General features: G+C 51.4%; 2 protein-coding genes and 1 non-coding gene across 8 annotated transcripts in view; all 3 read right to left on the bottom strand.

Moving 5' to 3' along the window:
- Positions 1 to 26,977, bottom strand: part of LOC100089841 (butyrophilin subfamily 1 member A1-like) — a 61,384-nt gene that overhangs the window by 28,976 nt on the left and 5,431 nt on the right. The gene's annotated exons all lie outside the window — the stretch shown is intronic.
- LOC114808168 (butyrophilin subfamily 1 member A1-like) lies at positions 4,321 to 26,528 on the bottom strand. 6 transcript variants are annotated; one of them, XM_039910720.1, is made up of 7 exons: positions 26,454 to 26,528; positions 10,736 to 10,823; positions 10,124 to 10,471; positions 7,278 to 7,394; positions 6,367 to 6,387; positions 6,240 to 6,266; positions 4,321 to 5,484 (listed from the first exon to the last, which is right to left on the bottom strand). In XM_039910720.1, exons 2-7 carry the CDS (start codon positions 10,818 to 10,820, stop codon positions 4,802 to 4,804), a joined length of 1,281 nt encoding a protein of 426 aa, XP_039766654.1. In that variant the 5' UTR covers positions 10,821 to 10,823; positions 26,454 to 26,528; the 3' UTR covers positions 4,321 to 4,801. The 6 variants fall into 6 exon arrangements, with proteins under 6 accessions (XP_039766654.1, XP_039766653.1, XP_028911847.1 ...); XM_039910719.1 differs by having other exon boundaries at positions 10,736 to 10,826; positions 26,454 to 26,517; XM_029056014.2 differs by lacking the exon at positions 26,454 to 26,528 and adding an exon at positions 18,496 to 18,675 and having other exon boundaries at positions 10,736 to 10,939.
- On the bottom strand, positions 17,475 to 17,547 carry TRNAR-CCG. Its single transcript has one exon. It is a non-coding gene; the product is annotated as a tRNA-Arg (tRNA).

The following is a 26,977-nucleotide window of genomic DNA, read 5'->3' on the forward strand; positions in this document are numbered from 1 at the left end:
ACTCTTCACTCCTCACAAGCCAACTCTGTTACCACTCCTTCCTCTCACCTCTGACAAGACACGTCCAAAACAGTGTCCCTGCGTTCCCCACCCTAACACAATCTGTGTTTACCACTCTTCCCCATGAAAATCTCAGTTTTTTGAGGGCAGGCATAGTGACTGTAATTCTCATCGTATGCTCCCAAACACCTCCTCCAGTGCTCTGTGCACATCTATTCTGAGTCGGGTGAGCTGAATGCAGTAGGTGCTCAGGGATGGAGTCCCCCATCAGAAATAACCCTTTCGGAAACGTGGCTCTCTCCCAAAGACACGGTCTCCGCCGCCGCTCTCTCCAGTGGAGGCCTCTCCTTCTCCCACTCCCCCAGACTCACCGGTAAGGGAGGAGGCGTCGGCTTCTTCCTCTCGCCCCGTTGCCGCTTCCGCACTATCCCTCCTCCCCCCTCCCTCTCCTTGCCCTCCTTCGAAGCCCATATCATTCGCCTCTACCACCCCCTCCAGTTACTTGTCGCTGTCATCTACCGCCCTCCCGGTCCCACCTCCGACTTCTTCAACCACCTTGACCCCTTTCTCACCTTCCTTCTCTCTGCCCACTCTGATCCTTGGAGACTTCAACATCCATATGGATGTACCCGACGACTCCTCTGCCGCCCGCCTATCCCTCCTCGACTCTGCCGACCTCCTCCTCCACCATACCGCGCCCACTCACCGACTCGGTCACACCCTCGATCTCGTCATCTCCTACCGCTGCACTATCTCCTCCCTCACCAACTCTGAAATCCCTCTCTCTGACCATAATCTTCTCACCTGCCTCATCTCTCACACTCCCTCCCCCTGCAAATCTTCGCTACTGCCCCACAGAGACCTCCGCTCTCTCGATCCCATCCGTCTTTCCAATAGCATCTCTCCTCACCTTGCCGCCCTGTCCTCTCTTCCCACTCTCGACGATCAGGTCTCCGCTCTCAACTCCACCCTCTCTACTCATCTCGACTCTCTCGCCCCCCTTTCCCTCCGCCGCTCTCGCTCCACTAACCCACAGCCCTGGATCACCTCCTCCGTCCGCCTCCTACGCTCCTATGCTCGAGCTGCTGAGCGCTGCTGGTGAAAGTCCAAGCACCGAGCCGACCTCACACACTTCAAATTTATCCTTTCCTGCCTTAACTCTGCCCTCTCCTCCACCAGGCAAAGCTTCTTCTCCTCCCTCATCAACACCCATGCCCGTCACCCCCGCCGATTGTTCCGGAGCTTTAACTCTCTCCTTAGGCCCCCTGTTCCTCCCCCTCCCCCATCTCTCACCCCCAATGATCTGGCCACCTATTTCCTCACGAAAATCAACACGATCAGGTCTGAGCTCCTCAAAGTCACCCCTCCGCCTCTCCCCTCCCCCCCACCAACCCCCTCCCCTACTTTCCCATCCTTCCCTGCAGTATCCTCAGAGGAGATCTCCTCCCTCCTCGCAAGTGCCACCCCCTCCACCTGCGCCTCGGACCCCATTCCCTTATTAAAACCTCACCTTATTAAAACCGTCGCCCCTGCCCTCCTACCTTCCTTAACTTCTATTTTTAACCACTCAATCTCCAAGGGTTCCTTCCCCTCTGCCTTCAAACATGCCCACGTCTCCCCCATCCTAAAAAAAACCCGCTCTTGACCCCACTTCCCCCTCCAGTTATCGCCCTATCTCCCTACTACACTTCCTTTCCAAAATCCTAGAATGAGTCGTCTACAATCGATGCTTAGAATTCCTTAACTCCCATTCTCTCCTAGACCCCCTCCGATCTGGCTTCCGTCCCCTCCACTCTACCGAGACTGCTCTCTCTAAGGTCACCCATGACCTCCTTCTTGCCAAATCCAATGGCTCCTACTCCATTCTAATCCTCCTCGACCTCTCTGCTGCCTTTGACACTGTCGACCATCCCCTCCTCCTCCATACCTTATCTCACCTTGGGTTCACAGACTCTGTCCTCTCCTGGTTCTCCTCTTACCTCTCTGGCCGGTCATTCTCGGTCTCCTTCGCTGGAGCCTCCTCCCCCTCCCATCCTTTAACTGTTGGAGTTCCTCAAGGGTCAGTTCTTGGCCCTCTTCTGTTCTCCATTTACACTCACTCCCTCGGTGAACTCATTCGCTCTCACGGCTTTGACTACCATCTCTACGCAGATGACACGCAGATCTACAGCTCCGCCCCTGTCCTCTCCCCCTCCCTTCAGGCTCGCATCTCCTCCTGCCTCCGGGACGTCTCCACCTGGATGTCGGCCCGCCACCTAAAACTCAACATGAGCAAGACTGAGCTCCTCATCTTCCCTCCCAAACCCGGTCCTCTCCCAGACTTCTCTATCACCGTGGATGGCACGACCATCCTTCCCGTCTCTCAGGCCCGCAATCTCGGTGTCATCCTTGACTCGTCTCTCTCGTTCACCCCACGCATCCTATCCGTTACCGAGACCTGCCGGTTTCACCTCTACAATATCGCCAAGATCCGCCCTTTCCTCTCCACCCAAACGGCTACCTTACGGTTACAGGCTCTCGTTATATCCTGGCTAGACTACTGTGTCAGCCTTCTCTCTGACCTCCCTTCCTCCTCTCTCGCCCCGCTCCGGTCTATTCTTCACTCAGCTGCCCGGCTCATCTTCCTGCAGAAACGATCTGGGCATGTCACTCCCCTTCTTAAACCACTCCAGTGGTTGCCTATCAACCTCCGCTCCAAACAAAAACTCCTCACTCTAGGCTTCGAGGCTCTACATCACCTTGCCCCTTTCTACCTCTCCTCCCTTCTCTCTTTCTACCACCCACCCCGCACGCTCCGCTCCTCTGCCGCCCACCTCCTCACCGTCCCTCGGTCTCGCCTATCCCGCCGTCGACCCCTGGGTCACGTCCTCCCGCGGTCCTGGAACGCCCTCCCTCCTCACCTCCGCCAAACTGATTCTCTTCCCCTCTTCAAAACCCTACTTAAAACTCACCTCCTTCAAGAGGCGTTCCCAGACTGAGCTCCTCTTCTCCCTCTACTCCCTCTGCCATCCCCCCTTTACCTCTCCGCAGCTAAACCCTCTTTTTCCCCTTTTCCCTCTGCTCCTCCACCTCTCCCTTCCCATCCCCACAGCACTGTACTCGTCCGCTCAACTGTATATATTTTCGTTACCCTATTTATTTTAATGAATTGTACATCGCCTTGATTCTATTTAGTTGCCACTGTTTTTACGAGATGTTCTTCCCCTTGACTCTATTTATTGCCATTGTTCTTGTCTGTCCGTCTCCCCCGATTAGACTGTAAGCCCGTCAAACGGCAGGGACTGTCTCTATCTGTTGCCGACTTGTTCATCCCAAGTGCTTAGTACAGTGCTCTGCACATAGTAAGTGCTCAATAAATACTATTGAATGAATGAAATAAGGGATGAGCCTCAATTCTGAGAATCTGGGGTGAGAATGTGCACGGAGCAGTTGATTGGAGTTCTGCCAGTCTGGTCTGTGTGGCACCATTCACACTCTCTTATCCCGCCCATCCTATTCCTGCTGTGTCACGGAGCGCAGCGAGAGTGTCGGCGGGTATGAGGCATCACACTGAGAAGCAGTGTGCCCTAATGGAAAGAACATGAGCCTGGGACTCAAAAGGCTCTGATTTCTAATTCAGCCTCTCTCATTTGTCTGCTCTGTCACCTTTGGGAAGTCACTTCACTTCCCTGTGCCTCACCTCTTCTATAAAATGGGGATTAATAATGATAATAATAATAATAATGGAACTTATTAAGCACTTACTATGTGCCAAGCACTGTTTTAAGCACTGGGGTAGATACAAGGTAATCAGGGTGGACTCGGTCCCCCTCCCACGTGGGGCTCACAGTCTTAATCATCACTTTACAGATGAGGTAACTGAGGCACAGAAAGAGAAGTGACTTGAGTAAGTTCACACAGCAGACAAGTGGCAGAACTGGGATCAGAACCCATGACCTTCTGACTTTCAGGCCCGTGCCCTAGCCACTACACCATGCTGCTTCTCAAGAGTCCCACGTCGGATAGAAATTGTTTCCAACCCATTTTGATTGTATCCACGCCATCGCTTAGTTCGGTGCCTGGAACATTGTAAGAGCTTAACAAATACCGTAACTATCAGTTTAGTGGAAAGAACACGGGCTTGGGAGCCAGAGGTTGTGGGTTCTAATCGCGGCTCCGCCACTTGTCAGCTGTGTGATTTTGGGCAACTCACTTAACTTCTCTGTGCCTCAGTTACTCATCCGTAAAATGGGCATTAAGACCTTCGGCCCCACGTAGGACAACCTGATTACCTTGTATCTACCCCTGCACTTAAAACAGTGCTTGGGACATAGTAAGCGCTTAACAAATGCCATCATTATTATTATTATTATGGGGAATTCAAGGTGAGGCATGTAACCACATTAGCCAGCGCCACACTGAGCCAGGAACAGAACCCAATCCCACACGAATGTTCAAAAAGAATTGCCATAAACCAGGAGAATCTGGAGTCTATCACAACTGTGCGATGGAGGCGAGCTGCCCCTCTGCCCTCCGAGTTCAGGGTCTGGTGGAGGAGTAAGGCGCAGGAGGGTCAGTGGCACTTGTAAAACCCCACTGAGGTACCAGAGTTGCAGCAGCTGCTTTACTGCCCCCAGCCCCGCCCTCAGCAGGGACACTTCCCCAGCAGCAGCAGCAATAGCAGAGACCCCTCCTAGGCTGGGCCTGCCCTGGGGGAGCAGCGGAGGAGGCGGGGACACAGCAGATGCAGCCCTGGGGAGGGTGGGGGGGGGGGGAATGAGCGGTACAGGGGGCAGAGGGCAGGTCAGGGCCGGGAGGCTCCCTAAGGGGCAGGAGGGACTCCGGAGCCGGGCTGCGGGGGGAGCAATGGGGCAACGGCCCCAGGGAGGGGATCCCCATCTCCAGCGACTGAGGCCGGTCCCTGCCCTGGGGGGGTCACTGGAGTCTCCTGAGCGGGGGCAGGGACAGGGTTTTCCCCTTCCCCACCAGGGACAGGGCAGATTTTCAGGGATTGATACAGGTAATAAAGGCGGAAGAAAGGTCGGAGGGTCCCCGAGAAGGCGGCGCGGGGGAAAGTGTAGATGTGGGATCCGTCAGTGCCATTGTAGAAGGAGACGTCTCCGGCCTCGCAGTCCAGGTAAACCACCACCCGGCGGGGGGAGGTGGTCAGGGAGAGAGGGACGCGAGGAGAGGTGAGCGCCCAGTATTGTTCTCTCTCTTTCTTCACGGCCCAGAGTCCGTCGGCAGGTGACTCCGAGATCTTCCCTTTTCTCCTCACATTTTCCCTACAGACCCCCAGAGACCAGACGGTCGCGTCTTCCACATCCACCGCCCAGCAATGTGTCCCGGAGGTGAAGCACTCGCGGCCCAGCACACACCAAACATCACTGAATCTCTCCGGCTTGTCGGGCAGGTCCTGCCGTATGAATCCCACTGTCACCCGTTTCCCATCCTCAGACAGGACGAGAAAGCGATACGCCGAGTCGGGATCGAGAGTGACGTTGGCTGCGGACAGAGTGTGTGGGTGAGCGTTGGGGGCTCGGGGCAGAGGAGACCCCGGGGCCGGGCCGGGCCAGGGCGCAGCCCGGCAGGGCTGCCCGGAGGGGGCGGGTCCGGAGCCGTGACCCCCCCGCCCCGCGGGCCCCCCTGGCCACCGCCGCACACTGTGTGTCCCACGGGCCCCGCCCGGAGGCTCCGCCCCGCCCCGCCCCCCGGACGAGACACGGCGGTGATGTCATCGCGCTCCGCCCCGCCCCCGGGGCTCAGGCCCCAGCCGCCCCCCCATCTCCGCCGGGGAGCCCCCGCTCCTGCCTGGGGCTTCACCTCCACTCTGTCCCCCCTACTCTAGTCCAGCCATTCCTGGGGGCTACTGGAGCCCCGATAGCAACAGGGAGGAGACGGGGGGGGGCAGGAGGAAGAGAAGGAAGAATTTATATATAAATATATATATGAATATACATATATATTTCATTTATTTCTATTAATGCCTGTCCACCCCTCTAAACTGTTAGCACGTTGTGTGCAGGGAATGTCTATTGTCATTATCGTTCTCTCCCAAGCGCTTAGTACGGTGCTCTGCACACAGTAAGCACTCAATACAAACCACTGACTGACATTGACTGAGGAAGAGGAGGAGGAGAAGGTAGCAGAGGACACTGGCAACAGCCCTGGATCTGGTTCTCAGGGATGGAGTCGGAAAGGGCCAGGACCCCCGGGGGTGGGAGGGACCTAAGATCTCAGAAAAGGTCAGGGTCACTTACCCATGTGCAACTGGCCCCTGCTCCACCCTGCAAGGGAACGGAGAGAGGAGACATCACTGGGCTGGTGGAGCAGACGCAAACTCCAACAGGAGAAAACCGACAGAAATGAAAGAAACACAGAACTTACTGAGCTCGATCTGGAGTTTCCCTGAAAAGGAAAAGAATTAATATTAATTTAAAATAATTAATATTAAAATAACTCGGGGACATGCCAGAAGGGGAGAACTCGGGGTGGGCTGGGAGGGGATATGATGGGGTCAGAGGAGTCTATTTCTGGTACATAGGTCAGGGAATGACCCCGTGGACAGAATCCCAACTGCCAAGGGATCTGGAATGGTGACCACTGTCCCTGAAATCTCCAGGAAGAGCCAGTAGGTTATCATCAATCAAGCAAGCAATTAATGGTATTTACTGAGTGTTTTCTGTGTGCAGAGCACTGTACTAAGCGCTTCAGGGAATACAACAGAGTTCCCTGGCCACAAGGGGCTTATATCCTGGAAAGGGAGACAGACCATTAATATAAATAAATAAATTAAGATGAAGTTGTCTCCCTGGCCCAGGCACTACACTCAGAATACAGATACAAGAACACACTCACACAGACACACACACACAAACACCCCCCATCCATTCACTGTTATCAGTCGGCATCTTCCAGTGCTCAGATCTCAAGGCTCCCCGGGGACTGTGGCTGCACTGGGGAACTGGACGGCAGGATGGGACTGGGGCAGGAAATGGATGGGGAGAGCTGGGCTTCAATCTGAATGGGGGAGTTGAGGATGGGGTCTCTACTCCTTATTGTCTCCCCACCTCCATCAGTGACAGTCGTTGCAGACACAGGGTTAGTCGGTTTCTTCTCTGGGAAAAACAGAATGTCAGGTTGGGAGTCGTTTTGGGGGGTTGGGCCTGTGGCCTGCTCTCCCCCCGACCAGTCAGCTGGGAGCTCAGTACTCTGACCTATCTGCCCTCCAATCCCATGCTGTCCTCCTATCTTTCCCTACAGTAATGGGGTGTACAGGAACATTCTTGTTCCTTTACCTTTGTCCCTGGGGTGTTTCCAGATGAGATAAAGACCCCCAGTGATGAGAAGTCCCAGCACAGGGAGGGTCACACCCAGGGCCACCATCAAGGACAAAGCCGTCGGAAAGAGGGGAGCTGAAATGAAATACCCAAGAACACCTTCAGAGGGAAACATGGGTCAATTCCAGATATTTCAGTCAACAAATCAATCACTGGTATTTATTGAGCACTTCCTATGTTTGGGAACACTGTACTAAGAGCTTGGGAGAGTCCTCTATAAGAGAATTTCCTTGGCTCCAGGGGGGTTAGAGCCTAGAAGGAGGGGGCGAGTCCATGAACCCCAAGTCCTAGCTGTCTCTGTTCCAAGCCATGATGAGAGTCCAGAGCAGGGGCAGGGTCTCCAGGACTCCCCTCCACTCTGCAGGATTGGTTGGGGGTGGGGGGCTGCTTGGCTGGGAACCCAGTGGTTTGGGGATCACAGAGAGTTGAGTCACCATGTGGAGTAACAAAAGGCAAGAGTTTCCCTGACTAGGCCGAGCTGGGGTGAGGGGCCAGTGGAGTCAGGGAGGAGAAGGAATAGCTTGAGATTCCCTGGAGAGAGCGCCATGACCTCGGTTGGAGGGTTTCACTCCCCTTCTCCCTCTTCTCAGGCTTCAACTGTTTCCTTCAGCATAGGATCCCCATGGAGCCAGGAAAAAGCTTCCGCTCAAGCTCCTGCCCTCTGTCCATCTTGTCAGTGCTTCCTCAGGGAAAGTCCTGGGAGCAGGGCAGCAGAGCAGCACCCAGGGGTTTCTTACCACTGGGGAGATGGGTGGGAGGGCTCACCTCCTCCAGGGGGCCTTCCAGGACTGAACCCTCCCTTTCCCTATGCTCCTCCTCTCCTCCCCAGTGCCCTTGCTCCCTCCCTCTGCTCTACCACCTTTCCCCTTCCCTACAGCACTTGTGTATATTTGTATATATCATTTATTACTCTATTTTATTAATGATGTGTACATATCCATGATTCTATTTATTATTTTGATGGTATTGATGCCTGACTACTTGCTTTGTTTTGCTGTCTCCCCATTTTAGACTGTGAGCCCGTTATTGAGCAGGGATTGTCTCTGTTGCCCAACTGTGCTTAGTACAGTGCTCTGCACATAGTAAACACTCAATAAATACAATTGAATGAATGAATGAATGAGGGGGAGGAGGCCCTGGACTCTGTTTGTACCTTAACCTGGACTCCAAATTCCTTCCAACTTCACTCCACACCTCCATTCTCCGCTTCCTTGACCTGTGCCCCTAAACAGACCTCTGCCCCCTTCACGACTCAAGTCTGTACATGTATGTATGTACGTACATGATAGAGGATGTGATGCTCAAAACTCTCTGTTGAAAATCCATAGAGAAACTTGGCCTAGTAGAAAGACTATATGCCTGGGAATCAGAGGACCAGGGTTCTAATCCTGACTCTGATACTTGCCTGCTGAGTGACCTTGGGCAAGTCAAGTCAGTTAATTTCTCTGTGACTCAGTTACCTCATCGGTAATGGAGATAATATGGCTCTCATTTAATCAATCATTTTTTTTTCTGAGTGCTTATAGTGTGCATAGCACCATACTAAATGCTTGGAAGAGTACAGTACAAAAGAGTTGGTAGGCATCATTACTTCCCACAAGGAATTTACATTCTAGTGGAGGAGACAAACATAAAAATAAATTACAGACAAGGGAACAGCAGAGTATAAGGATATAGACATAAGAGCTGTAGGGCTGAGGGCAGGGTATCAAAGGGCTTTAAGTGTACAAACCCAAGTGCATAGGAAATGTCAAAGGGAGGGCACATCTTGGAGGAGGTGTGAATTTCATCAGGCTTTGAAGATGGGAGAATGGTGGTCTGTCAGAGGTAAACAGGGAAAGAGATCCCGGCTAGAGGGAGGATAAGAGAAAGGAGGCGACAGCAAGAGAGATGAAATGGAGGTCCAAGGAGTAGGTGGGCATTAGAGGAGCAAAGTGAGCAGGTTGGGTTGTAGTGGGAGATTAGCAAGGCTAAGCAGGAAAGGGAGAGCTAATTGAGATCTTTAAAGCCCTTCCTTCTCCAACCATAGACTGTGAAACATGTGGTAGCTACTGTGACTTATCTGTTATGCTCTATCTACTGCAGGAATTAGTAAAGTGCTTCATTCATTCATTCAATTTTTTTTTTGAGCGCTTACTATGTGCAGAGCATTGTCCTAAGCACTTGGAAAGTACAGTTCAGCAACAGATAGCGACAATCCCTGCCCAATAACGGGCTCACAGTCTAAACGGGGGAGACAGACAGCAAAACAGAACAACAAAACAAGTGCTTGGCACATAGTAAGCAATTAACAAATACCACTATTATGATTATTTTCATTATTATAACTCCTGTTGCATCCTCAGATATTGCACCAACAAGCCCTGACCTCACTTCACCCTACTCCTACCTAACCCTCCCTTACCCCAAGTGACCCCCTGACCAGTCCCCACATTGATGGAGCATAACAAGACCCAGATGGAGAAACCCCAAAATTAGAAAACACAAATGTTTCCTGGAGAAAAGCCAGTTCATAAGGTGTAAAGGGGGTGTCCTGCCCTGACCCCTATATTAGCACCAATCTACTGGCTGTCCCAGGAATCCAGTGGAATAATGGAAAATGTTTCATAGAAATGCTCCAAAAAGCAGTGCTGCCTGTGGACCAGCAGGGCACTGGGGGCAGCAGGAAGGGACCCGAAACAGGACGAGTGGAAACTGCACAGTCCTAGAGCAGTTTTGGGTAGGAATAGGACAGTCTGGAAGGCTGCCTGAAACTGGGAGAGGAACAAAATACATTGGTCACAAAAAAAAAAAACAACACTCACCAACCACCTGCAGCTCCAGAAGAGCATCTTCATACATCTGGTCATTAACGAAAAAGCAGCGAAACTTTCCCTCATCAGAGACTCTTACACTGTGTATTCTCACAGCCACACTCCCATAATCCATGGCGTCTGTCACCAACTCCGTCCTCCTTTGATACTCCTCCATCTGGTCTTCAAACTTGTCCTCTCCATTATCATACAGGTGCACAATGTTAGAGAATTCGGATCGGAACCACCTCACCTGCATGGGCTCAGCACTCATCTTGGGATCCAGGTGACAGCGTAAATCAGCATCTTCCCCCTCCAGGGCCAGAATGGGCTCAGCAGGTCCAATCACAGAAAACTGAGCTGCAGCAAAGGGAGACAGTCAGAAAGAAGCTGGTACTGGGGTCTCAGTGGGCAAGGGAGAACCCCATCCAGAAGGGGAAGAGCAAGGCCACTTCTTGTCCACCCTCTGAAGGCCCCAGGGGCATGTTGAGCTGAGAGAGGGTTAACAGTCCCCTTACCTCTGCTCTCTCTTGGGAGATACATTCAGACTGGAGACTCAAAGGGAAGTTTGTTTTTCCTCTGAAATGTCCCCATGGACCAGTGAAGAAGATCAAAAATTCTTACCTGAACCCAGAGTGGACAGATGGAGAAAGAAGAGGAGGAGGAGCAGGAGGTACCCAGTTGTGAAGGATTCTGGAAAACCCACCATCTTCTTCTTTGCAGTGGCCATGGAGAGACAACAGTGGTTCAGTCAATATCTATCACTCACCATTATAAAGCCAGGCAGGGACTGGTACACAGGGCACACGGCAATGCAAGATTCCTGGACTGGACATTGGTACAAGTCAGCTTCCTGTCACCATCATCCACTTTCCCAAACAAATATCTGCCACCAGATACCTGAATACCAATCCCCATCACCCGCTGGCCTTTCCCAAACCACTCATAGACTCTGCCCCTCAGGGTGAATCAAAGAGATGACCTGGATCTGCTTCTCCCTCCAACATGGGCAATGGGATCAGGGCTCTAGTGAGTCATCTACACTCACTGCCTCATATTCCTCTCCTCCAACTCCCTCCTGGACCCCTTCAAATCTGGCTTCCAGCCCCTCCACTCCACTGAAACTGCCCTCTCAAAGGTCACCAAAGACCTCCTTCTTGCCAAATCCAATGGCTCCTACTGCACCCTAATCCTCCTCAAACTTTCATCTTCCTTTGATAGTCGACCATCCCCTTTTCCTCAACACATTATCCAACCTTGGCTTCATTGACTCTGTCCTCTCCTGGTTGTCCTCTTATCTCTCTGGCCATTCATTCTCAGTCTCCTTTGCAAGATCCTGCTTCCCCTTCCATCCCCTAACTGTAGGGTTCCTCAAGGGTCAGTGCTTGGTCCCCTTCTATTCTCCATCTATAATAATAATAATGATGGTATTTGTTAAGCACTTCCTATGTGCCAAACACTGTTGTAACTGTTGGGGTAGATACAAGGTAATCAGGTTGTCCCATGTGGGGCTCACAGTTTTAACCCCCATTTTACAGATGAGGTAACTGAGACACAGAGAAGTTAAGCAGCGTCCACAAGGTCACACAGAAGACAAGTGGTGGAGCCAGAATTAGAACCCATGTCCTCCGACTCCTAAGCCCATGCTCTTTCCACTAAGCCACACTACTTCCCATCTACATTCACTCCCATGGTGAACTCATTCATTCATTCATTCAATAGTATTTATTGAGTGCTTACTATGTGCAGAGCACTGTACTAAGCGCTTGGAATGAACAAGTCGGCAACAGATAGAGACAGTCCCTGCCATCTGACGGGCTTACGGTCTAATCGGGGGGGACGGACAGACGAGAATAATGGCAATAAATAGAGTCGAGGGGAAGAACATCTCGTAAAAACAATGGCAACTAAATAGAATCAAGGCAATGTACAATTCATTAACAAAATAAATAGGGTAACGGAAATATATACAGTTGAGCGGACGAGTACAGTGCTGTGGGGATGGGAAGGGAGAGGTGGAGGAGCAGAGGGACAGGGGGAAAAGAGGGTTTAGCTGCGGAGAGGTAAAGGGGGGGGGTGGTAGAGGGAGTAGAGGGAGAAGAGGAGCTCAGTCTGGGAACGCCTCTTGGAGGAGGTGAGTTCTAAGTAGGGTTTTGAAGAGGGGAAGAGAATCAGTTTGGCGGAGGTGAGGAGGAAGGGCGTTCCGGGACCGCGGGAGGACGTGGCCCAGGGGTCGACGGCGGGATAGGCGAGACCGAGGGACGGTGAGGAGGTGGGCGGCAGAGGAGCGGAGCGTGCGGGGTGGGCGGTAGAAAGAGAGAAGGGAGAAGAGGTAGGAAGGGGCAAGGTGATGGAGAGCCTTGAAGTCTAGAGTGAGGAGTTTTTGTTTGGAGCGGAGGTTGATAGGCAACCACTGGAGTTGTTTAAGAAGGGGAGTGACATGCCCAGATCGTTTCTGCAGGAAGATGAGCCGGGCAGCGGAGTGAAGAATAGACTGGAGCGGGGCGAGAGAGGAGGAAGGGAGGTCAGAGAGAAGGCTGACACAGTAGTCTAGCCGGGATATAACGAGAGCCTGTAGCAGTAAGGTAGCCGTTTAGGTGGAGAGGAAAGGGCGGATCTTGGCGATATTGTAGAGGTGAAACCGGCAGGTCTCGGTAACGGATAGGATGTGCAGGGTGAACGAGAGAGACGAGTCAAGGATGACACCGAGATTGCGGGCCTGAGAGACGGGAAGGATGGTTGTGCCATCCACGGTGATAGAGAAGTCTGGGAGAGGACCGGGTTTGGGAGGGAAGATGAGGAGCTCAGTCTTGCTCACGTTGAGTTTTAGGTGGCGGGCCGACATCCAGGTGGAGACGTCCCGGAGGCGGGAGGAGATGAGAGCCTGAAGGGAGGGGGAGAGGACAGTGGCGGAGATGTAGATCTGCGTGTCATCTGCGTAGAGCTGGTAGTCAAAGCCGTGAAAGCGAATGAGTTCACCGAGGGAGTGAGTGTAAATGGAGAACAGAAGAGGGCCAAGAACTGACCCTTGAGGAACTCCAACAGTTAAAGGATGGGAGGGGGAGGAGGCGCCAGCGAAGGAGACCGAGAATGACCGGCCAGAGAGGTAAGAGGAGAACCGGGAGAGGACGGAGTCTGTGAAGCCAATGTGAGATAAGGTATGGAGGAGGAGGGGATGGTCGACAGTGTCAAAGGCAGCAGAGAGGTCAAGGAGGATCAGAATGGAGTAGGAGCCATTGGATTTGGCAAGAAGGAAGTCACGGGTGACCTTAGAGAGAGCAGTCTCGGTAGAGTGGAGGGGACGGAAGCCAGATCGGAGGGGGTCTAGGAGAGAATGGGAGTTAAGGAATTCTAAGCATCGATTGTAGACGACTCATTCTAGGATTTTGGAAAGGAAGTGTAGTAGGGAGATAGGGCGATAACTGGAGGGGGAAGTGGGGTCAAGAGCGGGTTTTTTTAGGATGGGGGAGACGTGGGCATGTTTGAAGGCAGAGGGGAAGGAGCCATTGGAGATTGAGTGGTTAAAAATAGAAGTTAAGGAAGGGAGGAGGGCAAGGGCGATGGTTTTAATAATAATAATAATAATAATGTTGGTATTTGTTAAGCGCTTACTATGTGCCGAGCACTGTTCTAAGCACTGGGGTAGACATAGGGGAATCAGGTTGTCCCACGTGGGGCTCACAGTCTTAATCCCCATTTTACAGATGAGGGAACTGAGGCACAGAGAAGTTAAGTGACTTGCCCACAGTCACACAGCCGACAAGTGGCAGATCTGGGATTCGAACTCATGAGCCCTGACTCCAAAGCCCGTGCTCTTTCCACTAAGCCACGCTGCTTCTCTTCTTTAATAAGGTGAGAGGGAATGGGGTCCGAGGCGCAGGTGGAGGGGGTGGCACTTGCGAGGAGGGAGGAGATCTCCTCTGAGGATACTGCAGGGAAGGATGGGAAAGTAGGGGAGAGGGTTGGTGGGGGGGAGGGGAGAGGCGGAGGGGTGATTCTGGGGAGCTCAGACCTGATTGTGTTGATTTTCGTGAGGAAATAGGTGGCCAGCTCACTGGGGGTGAGAGATGGGGGATGGGGAGGAACAGGGGGCCTAAGGAGAGAGTTAAAGGTCCGGAACAATCGGCGGGGGTGACGGGCATGGGTGTCGATGAGGGAGGAGAAGAAGTTTTGCCTGGCGGAGGAGAGGGCAGAGTTAAGGCAGGAAAGGATAAATTTGAAGTGTGTGAGGTCGGCTTGGTGCTTGGACTTTCTCCAGCAGCGCTCAGAAGCTGGAGCATAGGACCTTAGGAGGCGGACAGAGGAGGTGATCCAGGGCTGTGGGTTAGTGGAGCGAGAGCGGCGGAAGGAAAGGGGGGCGAGAGCCATTCACTCCAATGGCTTCAACTATCATTTCTGTGAATGACACCCAAATCGGTATCTCCTCCCCTGTTCTCTCTCCATCCCTCCAGGCTCACATCTCCTTCAGTCTTCAGGATATCTCCACTTGAATGTCCTCCCACCACCTAAAACTCAACATGTCCAAGACTGAACTACTATTTTCCCTCCCAAACACTGTCCTCTCCTTGACTTTCCCGTCACTATGGATGGCCATACCATCCTTTTCATCTCACAAGCCTGCAACAAGCCTGCAAACTTGGTGTCATCCTTGACTTTGCTCTCTCATTCACCCCACATATCCAATCTGTCACCAAAACTTGCCGGTCTCACCTCACAACATCACCAAGATCCACCCTTTCCTCTTCATCCAAACGCTACCATGTTAATATAATCACTCATCCTATCCCCACTGGAATATTGCATCAGCCTCCTTTCTGAGCTCCCAAGAGCTCCCAACCTCGTGTCTCTCCCCACTTCAGTCTATACTTCACTCTGCTGCCCGATTATCTTCTATCAGAAACGTTCAGGGAGTCACCCCACTCCTCAAAAATCTCCAGTGGTTCCTATCAACCTTCTTATCAAGCAAAACCTCCTCACTATTGGCTTCAGAGCACTCCTTACTACCTTTCTACTCTCCTTCTACAACACAGCCCACACACTCCGCTCCTCTGGTGCTAACCTTCTCACGGTGCCTCGTTCTCACCTGTCCCGCTTTCGAACCCTGGCCCACGTCCTACCTCTGGCCTGGAATGCCCTCCCTCCTCAAATCTGCCAAACAATCACACCCCCCCCTTCAAAGCCCTAATGAAGGCTCACCACCTCCAGGAGGCCTTCCCAGACTAAGCCCCCCTTTTCCTCAGCTTCCCCTCCATCGCCCCAACTCACTCCCTTTGCTCTACTCCTTTCCCTGCCCCTAAGCACTTGTATATATAAGTACAGATCTAAAAATTCTATTTATATTAATGCCTGTTTACTTATTTGATGTGTATATATATATATCTATAATTCTATTTTTTCTATTAATGCTATTGATGCCTTTTTGTTTGTTTTGATGTCTGTCTCCCCCCTTCTAGACTGTGAGCCCGTTGTGGTTTGGGATTGTCTCTTTTTGTTGCTGAACTGTACTTTCCAGAGCTTAGTACACTGCTCTGCACACAGTATTCACTCAATAAATATGATTGAATGAATGAATGAATTTCCTGGACATTTATAGCTGCAGGAAACTGACCTAAGAGTTGGTAATTTGAAATCAGAGGTCAAAGGTCATCGGGAGAGCTGGGACATTTTCTGTGTTTTTCTTTATCATCCCCAGAGTTCAGATAGGGGTGAAGGAGTCTTGCAGGACTGAGTTGTGAATTGGATTCTGCAGGCAGTTCCAGATCCCCAAAGGCCCCACCAGAGAACTGGTTCTTAACAGAATGCTACCAACTCACCCTTCCCCAATCATCCAGATTGGAAGTGAGAGTGGAACAGGGTGTGGCCCAGACTCTGTTCTGGACTCCTTTCCACATGCTGTTACAGTGAAGAATAAAACCTATGGTGGGAGGAGAATACCCTGTCCCCAGATCCTCTCCCAGACCCATACCGGACCTGCGTGAACACTGTGGTGGGAAGTTTCCCCATTTTGAGGACCATCGTGTCCCTCCCAGGTCCTTGATGGCCATGATGGACTCCAGCTGGGCAACAAGTTGGGGAGAAGCAGGGATTCCCATGGCTTCAGGAATTCTCCTGGACAACAGAGGTGGGCGTGTCGAGGGGGAGGGGCAGGGGTAGGAACTACCATCCCTGTTCCAGGAGTGTTCCATCTGGGACACTGTTCCCAACTGGATCCTTCCACCTGCCCTCTGCCTCGGCTCCCAAGAAGTGTTAGGCAGGAGGTGGAGGGGGCCGGAGGAGGATCCTCTCCCAACCCCACCATGTGCCAGATACCATAATCCCCTACTACCCCAGAGCGGGAATGTGCCGGGGTCCCCTCTCTCTCTCTGTCCCAGTGGCCAGGAATGTCCTTGGGTGAGTCAGTGATGGGGGAAAGTTTGGGGTGTAGGGAGTAGGAGGTGGGGAGCCAAACCTGATCTTCCAGCTGCTCCACCACCTCTTCAGTGTCCCTAACCCTTGTGGGGGAAAGGAAGGAGATAAATCCAGCACCATTCTCCATCCCCTCCCCATCCTCACCTTCCTCAGACCAGTGAAAGGCCAAAGTGGTGGGAGTAGGGGGTGGAAAGGGTGTGAAAGGGAAAGCATGGGGAGATCACAGGGCTCCCAAATCTCCCAGAATATGACAATCTGCAGCAGTCCTCAAGCACAGTAACTGGGAGACCATAGTGATAATAATAATCGTGGAATTTTTTAAGTGCTTACTATGTACCAAACACTGCAGTAAGTAATGGGGTAGACATCCTATAAACAGATGGGACAAATCTCTCTCCTACAAAGGGTTCACAGTCTAATAGAAAAGTTATTTTATCCCCATTTTACAAATGAGAAAACTGAGGCCCAGAGAAGTAGCATGACTTGCCCAGGGTAACACAGCAGGCAAGTGATAGAGCCGGGATTAGATCCCAGGTCTCTTGACTCACAGTCGTGGGCTCTTCCCATTAGGCCATACTGTTCCCATGCATGGCAGAGATCCAGGAAAATTTCCCCTGGAGCCATGGAGGCTCGGGTCGGGGAGAGTCAGGGTCATTGAAACCCAGGCTCTGGAGTCTGTCTCATGCCTGACTGGGCTCCAGTGTGGGCAATGAGTTTCATCAGGATTCCTCATCCATGGGTCCCCTCTGGGTAGACAAATCCCATCCATTACTGCTCTCTGAAGGTGGCGCATGGGAATGGAGCGGTAGGGGGACTCTGGACTCTGCTGGACTCTGGCTCTTAATAATGTTGGTATTTGTTAAGCGCTTACTATGTGCCAAGCACTGTTCTAAGCGCTGGGGTAGACACAGGGGAATCAGGTTGTCCCACGTGGGGCTCACAGAAATGATTTAGGCAACCGCGAAGGGACTCGAACCCTCAATCTTCTGATCCGGAATCAGACGCCTTATCCATTAGGCCACGTGGTCATACAGGGCTCTTCTCTACACACCCCTCCTTCTGACTGTTCCCTATGCAGCCATCCTACTGTCACCCCAGACCATTCACCCACCCTCAGCAGCCCCCAGAATGGGGAAGGAACCTGGAGCTGGGTGGTTCTTCAGGCTGGATTCTCTGCCTTCCACCACCCAGGGCCAAGAGTGAAGATGTATTAGCACTTTATTAAAAAATGTATTGTCTTTGTTAAGTACTTACTATGTATCAGGCACTGTTCTAAGCATTGGGGTAGATACAAGGTAATCAAGTTGAACACTGTCTATGTCCCACATGGGGCTCACAGTCTTAATTTTCATTTTACGGATTCACAGACCAGTTAAGTGACTTGCCCAAGGTCACACAGCAGACAAGTGGCAGAGCTGGGATAAGAACCCAGGTCCTCTGACTCCCAGGCCCATGCTCTATCCACTAAGCCATGCTCCTCATTTCTCCGGTGGAAAAGAGGCACCCATCCTCCCTATCTGGGGGTGCAGGGGATCAGGTTCAGAGAACCAAGTGAGGCTCTTTCCTTCATCTCTTTATCTCCCTGCTTCCCTCCATCCTCCATGTTATCTCAACCTACCCACCCCCCGACCATTATGTGCTCAAACTCCCTATGGGCAGCATGGAAAGGGGTTTCCTGGAAATAGTTTTACTGGAACAACACAGGGATGGCGGTCAATGAGGGCAGTTGGAGGGTGAAGAGACCCAGACAATCCAGAGAGTTTGGGGTGTTCTGGTCTGTCCCCTTCCTGTGGGCACTCCCCACCCCAAACACCCCTTCTACTAGCAATTCTGGGGGAGGGGCAGACCTCAGGACAACTCCCATTCCCCCCACATCATCCTCCCATCCTGTGGATACCCCACTGCTCTCCAGTTTCCAGGAGAATTTCTCCAGAATTTAGCTCCCACCCCTGAGAGTAGGGTCCCCTCAGACTCACCAGCCTGACTTCTCCCTGGGCTGTCAAGGACAGCAGCCCCAGCAGCAGGGTAGATTGTCCATGTTTTGGTGGTCAGGCTCATCTCACCAGGAACTGATGTTCCTTTTGCAGGATCAGTTCCAGGAATTAGGTTTGATGGGTACCACCATCCAATAGAAAGGCGGCATTTGAAAGTCTCATCAGTCACTGGGCAGGACTCACCAGAGGTAGTTGGAAGAGTGAAAGAGAAACTGATAAACCAGAAATATGGCTTGTGAGCTGAGTCTGGGTGTCAGTTAGTGCTGTTCTGTTGACACGTGACCTCCAGGGAGGAGTCGCCTAGTGTGCAGGGAGAACTCCATAAACTTACCAGGCCTCTACTCTCTGGAAAAAGGAAAACCATATTTGGTGCCAAAATTCCCACAGTCCTGGGAACAAGAGAAGATAAGGTATCTTTTATCCCCATTTTACAAATTAGAAAAAAAGTAAGGCCCTGAGAAGAGAATTAACTTTCCCAAGGTAACATTCTAGGCAAGTGCTACAGCCAAGAATAGACCCCAGGTCTGCTGACTCCCAGGACTGGGCTCTTCCCACTAGGCTACCCTGTTCCCCTGCCTGATAAGGACCCAGGGAAGATTGCCCTGGAGCAGGGAGGCTGTGATGGGTAGGGTCAAGATCATTAAACTCTAAACTCTGGAGTCTTTCTGCCTGGTGCCTTTCTGGGCTCCAGTGTGGACAACAGTTTCATCAGGACCCCTCATCCAAGAGTCCCAATCCCCCCTCCCCTTCCTCTGTGCCCCAGAGGCTGGTGGGTAACAACACAACTTCACACCATGACCTTTCTGCCCCTTTGCCCACTCTGCTTCTCCACAGTTCTTACCATGGATCCTCGGTCATGTAGGATGGGTCAGCAGTGCTGTCCATGGATGCTCCCTCTTTTCTCACAGCTTCCCCCTGCTTTGCTTCCATCCACTGACTACTACCCTCTGAGAACCACACGAAGGAAAATAAGGACAGGGAGATGATGGAATCTGGCCCCTCTCCACAGCCCCCTTCATTCTGCCTCTTCCCTTCCCAGCTGCCCTGCTGTCTCCCCAGGCCACTCATCTGCCCCCAGCAGTCCCCAGGGATGTGGGGGAGGAAGTGAGGGTTGGGCCATGGGTCAGCCTAGATTCTCTGTCTTCAATTCCTCCAGGCACAGGGTGAGGTGGGTGAGGAGTTCTGTTGGGGAGGGGAGGAGAGGAGAGGGACCCCCTCCATACTTTGGGATCAGGAGAATTGGGGTTAAGGGACCAAATGAAGGTTTTTCCTCTTTTCTTCTCCCCCTATTTCCCGGCACTTCCCATCTTCTCCAACCTTCCCACCACTCACAGCCCTTGTGGGCTTAATCTCCATGGAGGCAGTTAGACCAGTGCTTCCAGAACAACCCAGACAGCAGGGTCAATTGGAGGGGAAAGAGATATCCTGACCATTCCCCTAGATTGTAACAGGGAATGGACAGGGACAGAGGGAATATGTGGACAGGGAATATGTTCATTCATTCATTCAATAGTATTGAGCACTTACTTTGTGCAGAGAGTTGTACAAAGTGCTTGGAATGTACAATTCGGCAACAGATAGAGACAATCCCTGCCCAATGACAGGCTCACAGTCTAAATGGAGGAGACAGACAGCAAAGCAAAACAGAACAAAACAAAAACAAGACAACATCATCAAGATAAAGATATGTCTACCAACTCGGTTATAGTGTACTCTCCCAAGTGCAGAGTACAGTCTTCAGCACACAGAAAGTGCTCAATAAATAACATTGAATAATTGATTGAATATAGGGAGTTTGGGGTGTTCAGTCCTTTCCCTCCCACTCCCTTCCTGTGGGAACCCCGACTCCCTCCACCCCTAACTCTAGTTGTTCTGGGAGAGGTGCAACCCTCAAGATATCTCCTGTCCCAAACACATCACCCTCTTTATTCTAAGGATACCCTTACCCGCCTCCAGTTGCCAAGAAAATTTCCCTATAATTCAGCTCCAGCCCCTGAGAGCAGGGTTCCCCGAGACTCACCAGCCCAACTCCTCCCTGGGCCGTCACAGCCAGCAGCCCCAACAGCAGGGCAGATTCCCCGTTATTTGTTGGTGGCCAGGCTCACCTCACCAGGAACTGAAGTCCCTTTTGCTTTTGAGAAGCAGCGTGGTGCAGTGGAAAGAGCACGGGCTTTGGAGTCAGGGCTCGTGAGTTCGAATCCCAGCTCTGCCACTTGTCAGCTGTGTGACTGTGGGCAAGTCACTTAACTTCTCTGTGCCTCAGTTCCCTCATCTGTAAAATGGGGATTAAGACTGTGAGCCCCACGTGGGACAACCTGATTCCCCTGTGTCTACCCCAGCGCTTAGAACAGTGCTCTGCAAATAGTAAGCGCTTAACAAATACCAACATTATTATTATTATTTTGCAGGATCAGTTCCAACACTTGACTCTGAAGGGCACCACCCTCTGATAGAAAGGCGGTAATTGAACATCTTATCGGTCACTGGCAGAACTCACCAGAGGCAGTTGGAAGATTGAGCGGGAAACTGATGAACAGGAATTGCAGTTTGTGAGCTGAGTTTGGGTGTCAGTTTGGCTGCCCTGGTGCCCTGTGACTTCCAGAGAAGTGACACCAAGTGCAGGCACAACTCCACAAACCATTTCCTTCTACTCTCTGGAAGAAGGAAATCCACATTTGGTGCCAAACAAGCCTACAGTCCTGGCCACAGCCTGTTTCTGGTTAACAATAATGTTGGTATTTGTTGAGCGCTTACTATTTGCAGAACACTGTTCTAAGCGCCGGGGTAGACACAGGGGAATCAGGTTGCCCCACGTGGGCTCACAGTCTTAATCCCCATTTTTACAGATGAGGTAACTGAGGCACAGAGAAGTTAAGTGACTTGCCCACAGTCACACAGCTGACAAGTGGCCAAGCTGTGATTTGAACCCATGACCTCTGACTCCAAAGCCCGTGCTCTTTCTATTGAGCCACGCTGCTTCTCCTTAATATTTTTTTTTACCTCAGAAGTACTCAACATTGCCTCCCTGTCTGCACTATAAGCTCCTTGTGGACAGGGAATGTGTCTACCAACTCTTTTATATTGCACTCTCCTAAGCACTTAGTACAGTGCCGTGGACACAGTAAGTGCTCAATAAATTTGATTGATTGATTGATTGATTGGAGTAAGGGATGTGAGGAGGAGATAGCAAAGGAATAACCAGCACCTCCCATCTTCTCCAACCTTCCCACCACCCACAGCCTTTGTGGGCCTAATCTCCCTGGGGGCAATGTATACTGGTGCTCCCGGAACAACTCAGAACAGTAGGGTCAATTGGAGGGGGAGGAGAGAATTTTAGGTTTTGTCTTTAGAAATATTTACAATACATTCTCTTGAATTTCTCCATCTGAAATTCTGAGTTGGAATAATAATACATTGAATTTGGATTGCCCAACTGATGAAGATCTGTAAACAATCAATAATTCATTTGTAAACAATAATTCCCAATAAACACTGCTAAACCCAGCAAGCCAAATAGCATGAGAAACACGCATTTAATTCACAGATTAGCATTTTTAATAGTATTTGTTAAGCACTTCCTGTGTACCAGACACTGGAGTTAGTGTTGGGGTAGTCACTAGATTATCAGGTTGGACTTAGTCCCTGTCCTATGTAGGGTTTACAGATGTGATCCCATTTAACAGATGAGGGAATGGAGGATCATGGAAGTTAAGTGAGTTGCCCAAGATAACACTGCAAACAAGAAGTGCCCCCTCTCCACCTGTGCTTCTGAACCCATCCCTTCATATCTTTCTAAAACACTCACTCACTCCCTCCTTTTCTCAGTAACTGTCATCTTCAACTGTTCACTTTCCAGAGACATACACTCCAGCTGGATCCTTCCACCCTCCTGCCCCTTCGTGTGTATAATAATGATATATGTTAAGTGCTTACTATGTACCTGAAGCAGAATAATTGTTTCACTACCCAGGCGGAGAGAAGTCCCAAACGCACTACATCCCCAAGCTAACCCTGGTTCTCTTGCCCCACCCCCACTTCTCTATAAAACTCTCTCCATCTCCAGTGAGTCTGTATTTTACCTTGTCCCTCATACCTGTTCCCTACTGCATTCATTAATTCACCCCAAAATTCCCACAGCCTTTCCCCTACCAGGGTTTCTAGGGTTGACAGGGACATCTGAGAGCTGAGCATAACTCCTTATTTCTCCATAATACTGCTGGCCACATGAGCCCCACGTGGGACAACTGATCACCTTGTAACACCCAGGGCTTAGAACAGTGCTTTGCACATAGTAAGCACTTAACAAATACCACCATTGTTATTATAGACATTGCTTCAACCGAGGACTGTTGGCAGGGTTGAGGACAGCACTGCAGGTCCAGAGGATTCTGGGTAGGGTGGGGGTTTTATGGTGCTTGTTAAGCCCTTACCATGTGCCAGGCACTGTACTAAGCATTGGGTTGATACAAGCTTGGACACATTGGGTTGATACAATCAGTTTGGACACAATCCCTGTTCCACATTGGACTCCCAGTCTTAATCTCCATTTTAGAGAAAAGGCAACTGAGGTACAGAGATGTTGTCACACAGCAGACAAGTGGCAGAGATGGGATTAGAACCCAAATCCTTCTGACTCCCAGGCCACTAGACAGCACTATCTACTAGGTATTGTTGAATAGTGCTGCTAAAGGCCAGCAGCAGGTCTGGGGCAACAGGAGAGGATTGGGAAGGGGGAGTGGACACTCTGCAGTATCTCTGAGCTGAAAGGGATTTTGGATGCAGTGGTGTCTAAGACAAGGAGAGAAATATCCCCCATTGGTCACAGCGAAGATAAAACCAACCTCCAGAATAGCTTGGCCATAGTATGGTCACCTCAGAAAAAGTACTGCTGATGTCCTTCATCAGAGACTCTGATGTCACATATTCTTAGAATCACATTCCTATGATGGTGTCTCTCAACATCTCCCTCCTCCCTCAATATTCCTGCTTCAATTCAATTCAGTTCAATTAAATCATATATCTTGAGCATTTACAGTGTGTTGAGCACTATACTCAGCAGAGTACAATACAGCTATAAAGAGAGAGAATCCCTGTCCACAAAGGGCTCACAGTCTGTCCTGGTCATGCCCATCCGGATACAAATGCAAAGACGAGGAGAACTCGGGTTGGAATTCCTTCTCCTCTATGTTCTCAGTGCTCATGTTGGGGTTCAGGTGACAGAGAAACTGTTTTCCCAGACCTGGGCCAGGAAGGGCTCTGCTAATCCACCCACAGCAAACTGAACTTTAACAAAGGGAGACAATCAGAGAGGAGCTAGGGGCAGGGTCTCAGTAGGAGGGGGAGCTGAGTAACACCCCTCTTCCTCCTCTCTTTCCCCAGCAGATACCTGACAGGTTTTTCATATGTTATCCAGAAACCCAGTACTCCCACCCCCTGGTTCTCCCACAATAGGCAGAGCTGGGGTTCCGGTCAGCAGGAAGTAGTAGATCCAATTATCTCATGACCCCATCGGTCCCTCCCAAGGTTATCTGACAGGAGGAAGGAGTCCGGGTTTGACCAAGAGTTTATTACTATTCCGAGTCCATCCGCTGACTATCAGTTCCCGGGGCTCCCAAACTTCACCCATCATTTGCATGAGTGTCCCCCAGAGGATGGGGCGATGTGGGTGCTTTTCTCAGTAAATAGAGACCTGGTTTGACTCGGGATTCTGGTGTGGCCCCTGCTGCCGAGAAAAAGTGGGAAAGGGGCGCTAGCAGCAACCAGCACACGAGAAAAGGGTGAATATGTAAAGAGCAAATGCAAAGAGAAGATGAGGACGACAATGAGTGCAATGAGAGTGCAAGGATACAGAGCCATTTTCAGACAGAGTTGAAGAAGAACGGGAACAGGCAGCATATTCAGGGCTGGAGGAACAGGGCAGTGCTGATTAGAGGGGGCCGCACAGGGCTCTGGGAATGGCCCTGAAACTGGCTTTCAGGGAGGGGAAGGAGCTGGAACCTCAGAGAATGTCAGGGGCACTTATTTGGGGGTAACTGGTCCAGTATCCATCTGGCAAGGAAATATAGAGGGGAAACATTAACAGGGTGGTAGATGAGACATGAACACCAACATAAGATATGGGACAGAAATGAAAGAAACACAGAACTTACTGAGTTTGATCAGGAGTTTCTCTATAAAGGAACAGATATAACTCAGGGATTCCAGAGTGGGAGAAATGAGGGTAGGCTTGGGAGGGGATGAGTTGTGGTCATAGGAATAGATTTCTGGAATATGTTACAGGCAACTGGGATCTTATAAAGAATCCCCAATGCCCAAGAAATGATCCATGGATCCAAAATGGGAGCCATCATTCCTGGAATCTCCAGAAAGAGCCAGTTGGATTGGTATAAGCAGGCATTTCCCAAAGCTCAGATGTCTATGCTCCACTGAGATTGTGGCCACACTGGGGGCAACAGAAGGAACAGAGTCGGTCAGTCACCCCAACAGATTAGCACAATTAGCAAATGTGTGCTGCAAGCTTATTTCATCTATTAATCCTGTTAATACAATCTGCGCCTACTGCTCTCTCCCATGAGAATGCCAGTTTCTTGAGGGCAGGCACTATGACTGTCTCAGTGTATGCTCCCCAACACTTCCTCCAGTGCTCTGTGCACAATCCAGTCTCAGTCGAGTGTGCTGAAGGCGGTAGGAGCTCAGGGATGGACTCCCATCAGAAGTAACAGATGAGCCTCAATTCTGAGAATTCGGGGTGAGAATGAGCTCGGAGGAGTTGATGTGAGTTCTTCTGATCTGTGTGGCACCATTCACATTCTCTCATCCCACCCATCCTATTCCCCCTGGGGCACAGAGAGCAGAGAGAGAGTCGGCGGGTATGGGGCATCACATCGAGAAGCAGTGTGGCCTAATGGATAGAGCGTTAGCCTAAGCGTCAGAAGGCCCTGGGTTCTAATGCAGCCTCTCTCACTTGTCTGCTCTGTCACCTTTGGCAAGTCACTTCATTTCTCTGTGCCTCACTTACCTCTTCTATAAAATGGGGATTCATAGTGACAAAATAATCATAATAACATTTATTAAGTGCTTACTATGTGCCAAGCACTGTTCTAAGCACTGGGGTAGATACAAGGTAATCAGGTTGGACTCAGTCCCCATCCCACGTGGGGCTCACAGTCTTAATCATCATTTTACAGATGAGTTAACTGAGGCTCAGAGAAGTGAAGTGATTTGCCTAAGATCACACAGCAGACAAGTGGCAGAGCCAGGATTAGAACCCATGACCTTCTGACTTTCAGGCCCGTGCTCTAGTCACTACACCATGCTGCTTCTCAAGAGTGAGTCCCATGTGGGACAGTGTCCAACCCAGCTTGCTTGTCTACATGCCACGGCTCAGTTCAGTGCCTAGCACATAGTAAGAGCTTAACAAACACCATAATTATTATTATTCTGGTGAATTCAAGGTGAGGCCCATAACCACATTAGCCAGCTCCGCACTGAGCCAAGACTAGAACCCAGTCCCACAAGACTGTTCAAAAGGAATTGCCATGAACCAGGAGAATCTGGAGTCTGTGACAACTGGGCGGTGGAAACCAGTTGCCCTTCTGCCCTCTGAGTTCGGGGTCCGGTGGAGGAGTCAGGAGCAGGAGGGTCAGAGGCACTCGTGAAACCCCACTATTGGACCAGAGCCGCAGCAGCTGCTTCGCCGGCCCCCTCCTACCCTCCCTGGCAGCAGCAGCAGTAGCAGAGACCCCTCCTAGGCTGGGCCTGCCCTGGGGGAGCAGAGGAGGAGGCGGGGACACAGTAGCTGCAGCCCTGGGAGGGGAAGGAGCGCTACAGGGGACAGAGGGCAGGGGGCGGGAGGCTCCCTAGGGGCAGGAGGATCTCCGGAGCCGGGCTGGGGCGGGGGGGAGCAATGGGGCATCGGCCCCAGGGAGGGGATCACCCACCTGGGGGGCTCACTGGAGTCTCCTGAGCGGGGTCAGGGACAGGGTTTTCCCCAGCCCCACCAGGCACAAGGCAGATGGTCAGGGATTCATATCCGCGATAAAAGCAGAAGAAAGGTCGGAGTGCCCCAGAGAAGGCGGCGCGGGGGAAAGTGTAGATGTGGGATCCGTCGGTGCCACTGTAGAAGGAGACGTCTCCGGCCTCGAAGTCCAGGTAAACCACCACCCGGCTGGGGGAGGTGGTCAGGGGGAGAGGGACGCGAGGAGAGGTGAGTGCCCAGTATTCACCGTCATCTTCCTTCACGGCCCAGAATCCATCCGTAGGTGACTCCGAGATCTCCCATTTTCTCCTCACATTTTCCCTACAAACCCCCAGAGACCAGACAGTCGCTTCTCCCACCTCCACCGCCCAGCAATGTCTCCTGGAGGTGAAGCTCTCGTGGCCCCGCACACCGGCAGAACCAGTGAATCTCTCCGGGTTGTTGGGCAGGTCCTGCAGTTTGTATCCCACTGTCGCCCGTTTCCGA

Source organism: Ornithorhynchus anatinus, chromosome X5 (assembly GCF_004115215.2).
Source record: "Ornithorhynchus anatinus isolate Pmale09 chromosome X5, mOrnAna1.pri.v4, whole genome shotgun sequence".
Classification (NCBI taxonomy): domain Eukaryota; kingdom Metazoa; phylum Chordata; class Mammalia; order Monotremata; family Ornithorhynchidae; genus Ornithorhynchus; species Ornithorhynchus anatinus.

What these genes read in the sequence shown, in the direction of transcription:
- LOC114808168 (XM_029056014.2), bottom strand. Translation starts at nt 10,841, where the DNA reads ATGGCCACTGCAAAGAAGAAGATGGTGGGTTTTCCAGAATCCTTCACA. An exon ending in TCTGTCCACTCTGGGTTCAG is followed by an intron (nt 10,472 to 10,735) that starts GTAAGAATTTTT and finishes CCTTTGCTGCAG; the next exon opens with CTCAGTTTTCTGTGATTGGA. An exon ending in CAGGGGCCAGTTGCACATGG is followed by an intron (nt 5,485 to 6,239) that starts GTAAGTGACCCT and finishes CTCTGTCCGCAG; the next exon opens with CCAACGTCACTCTCGATCCC.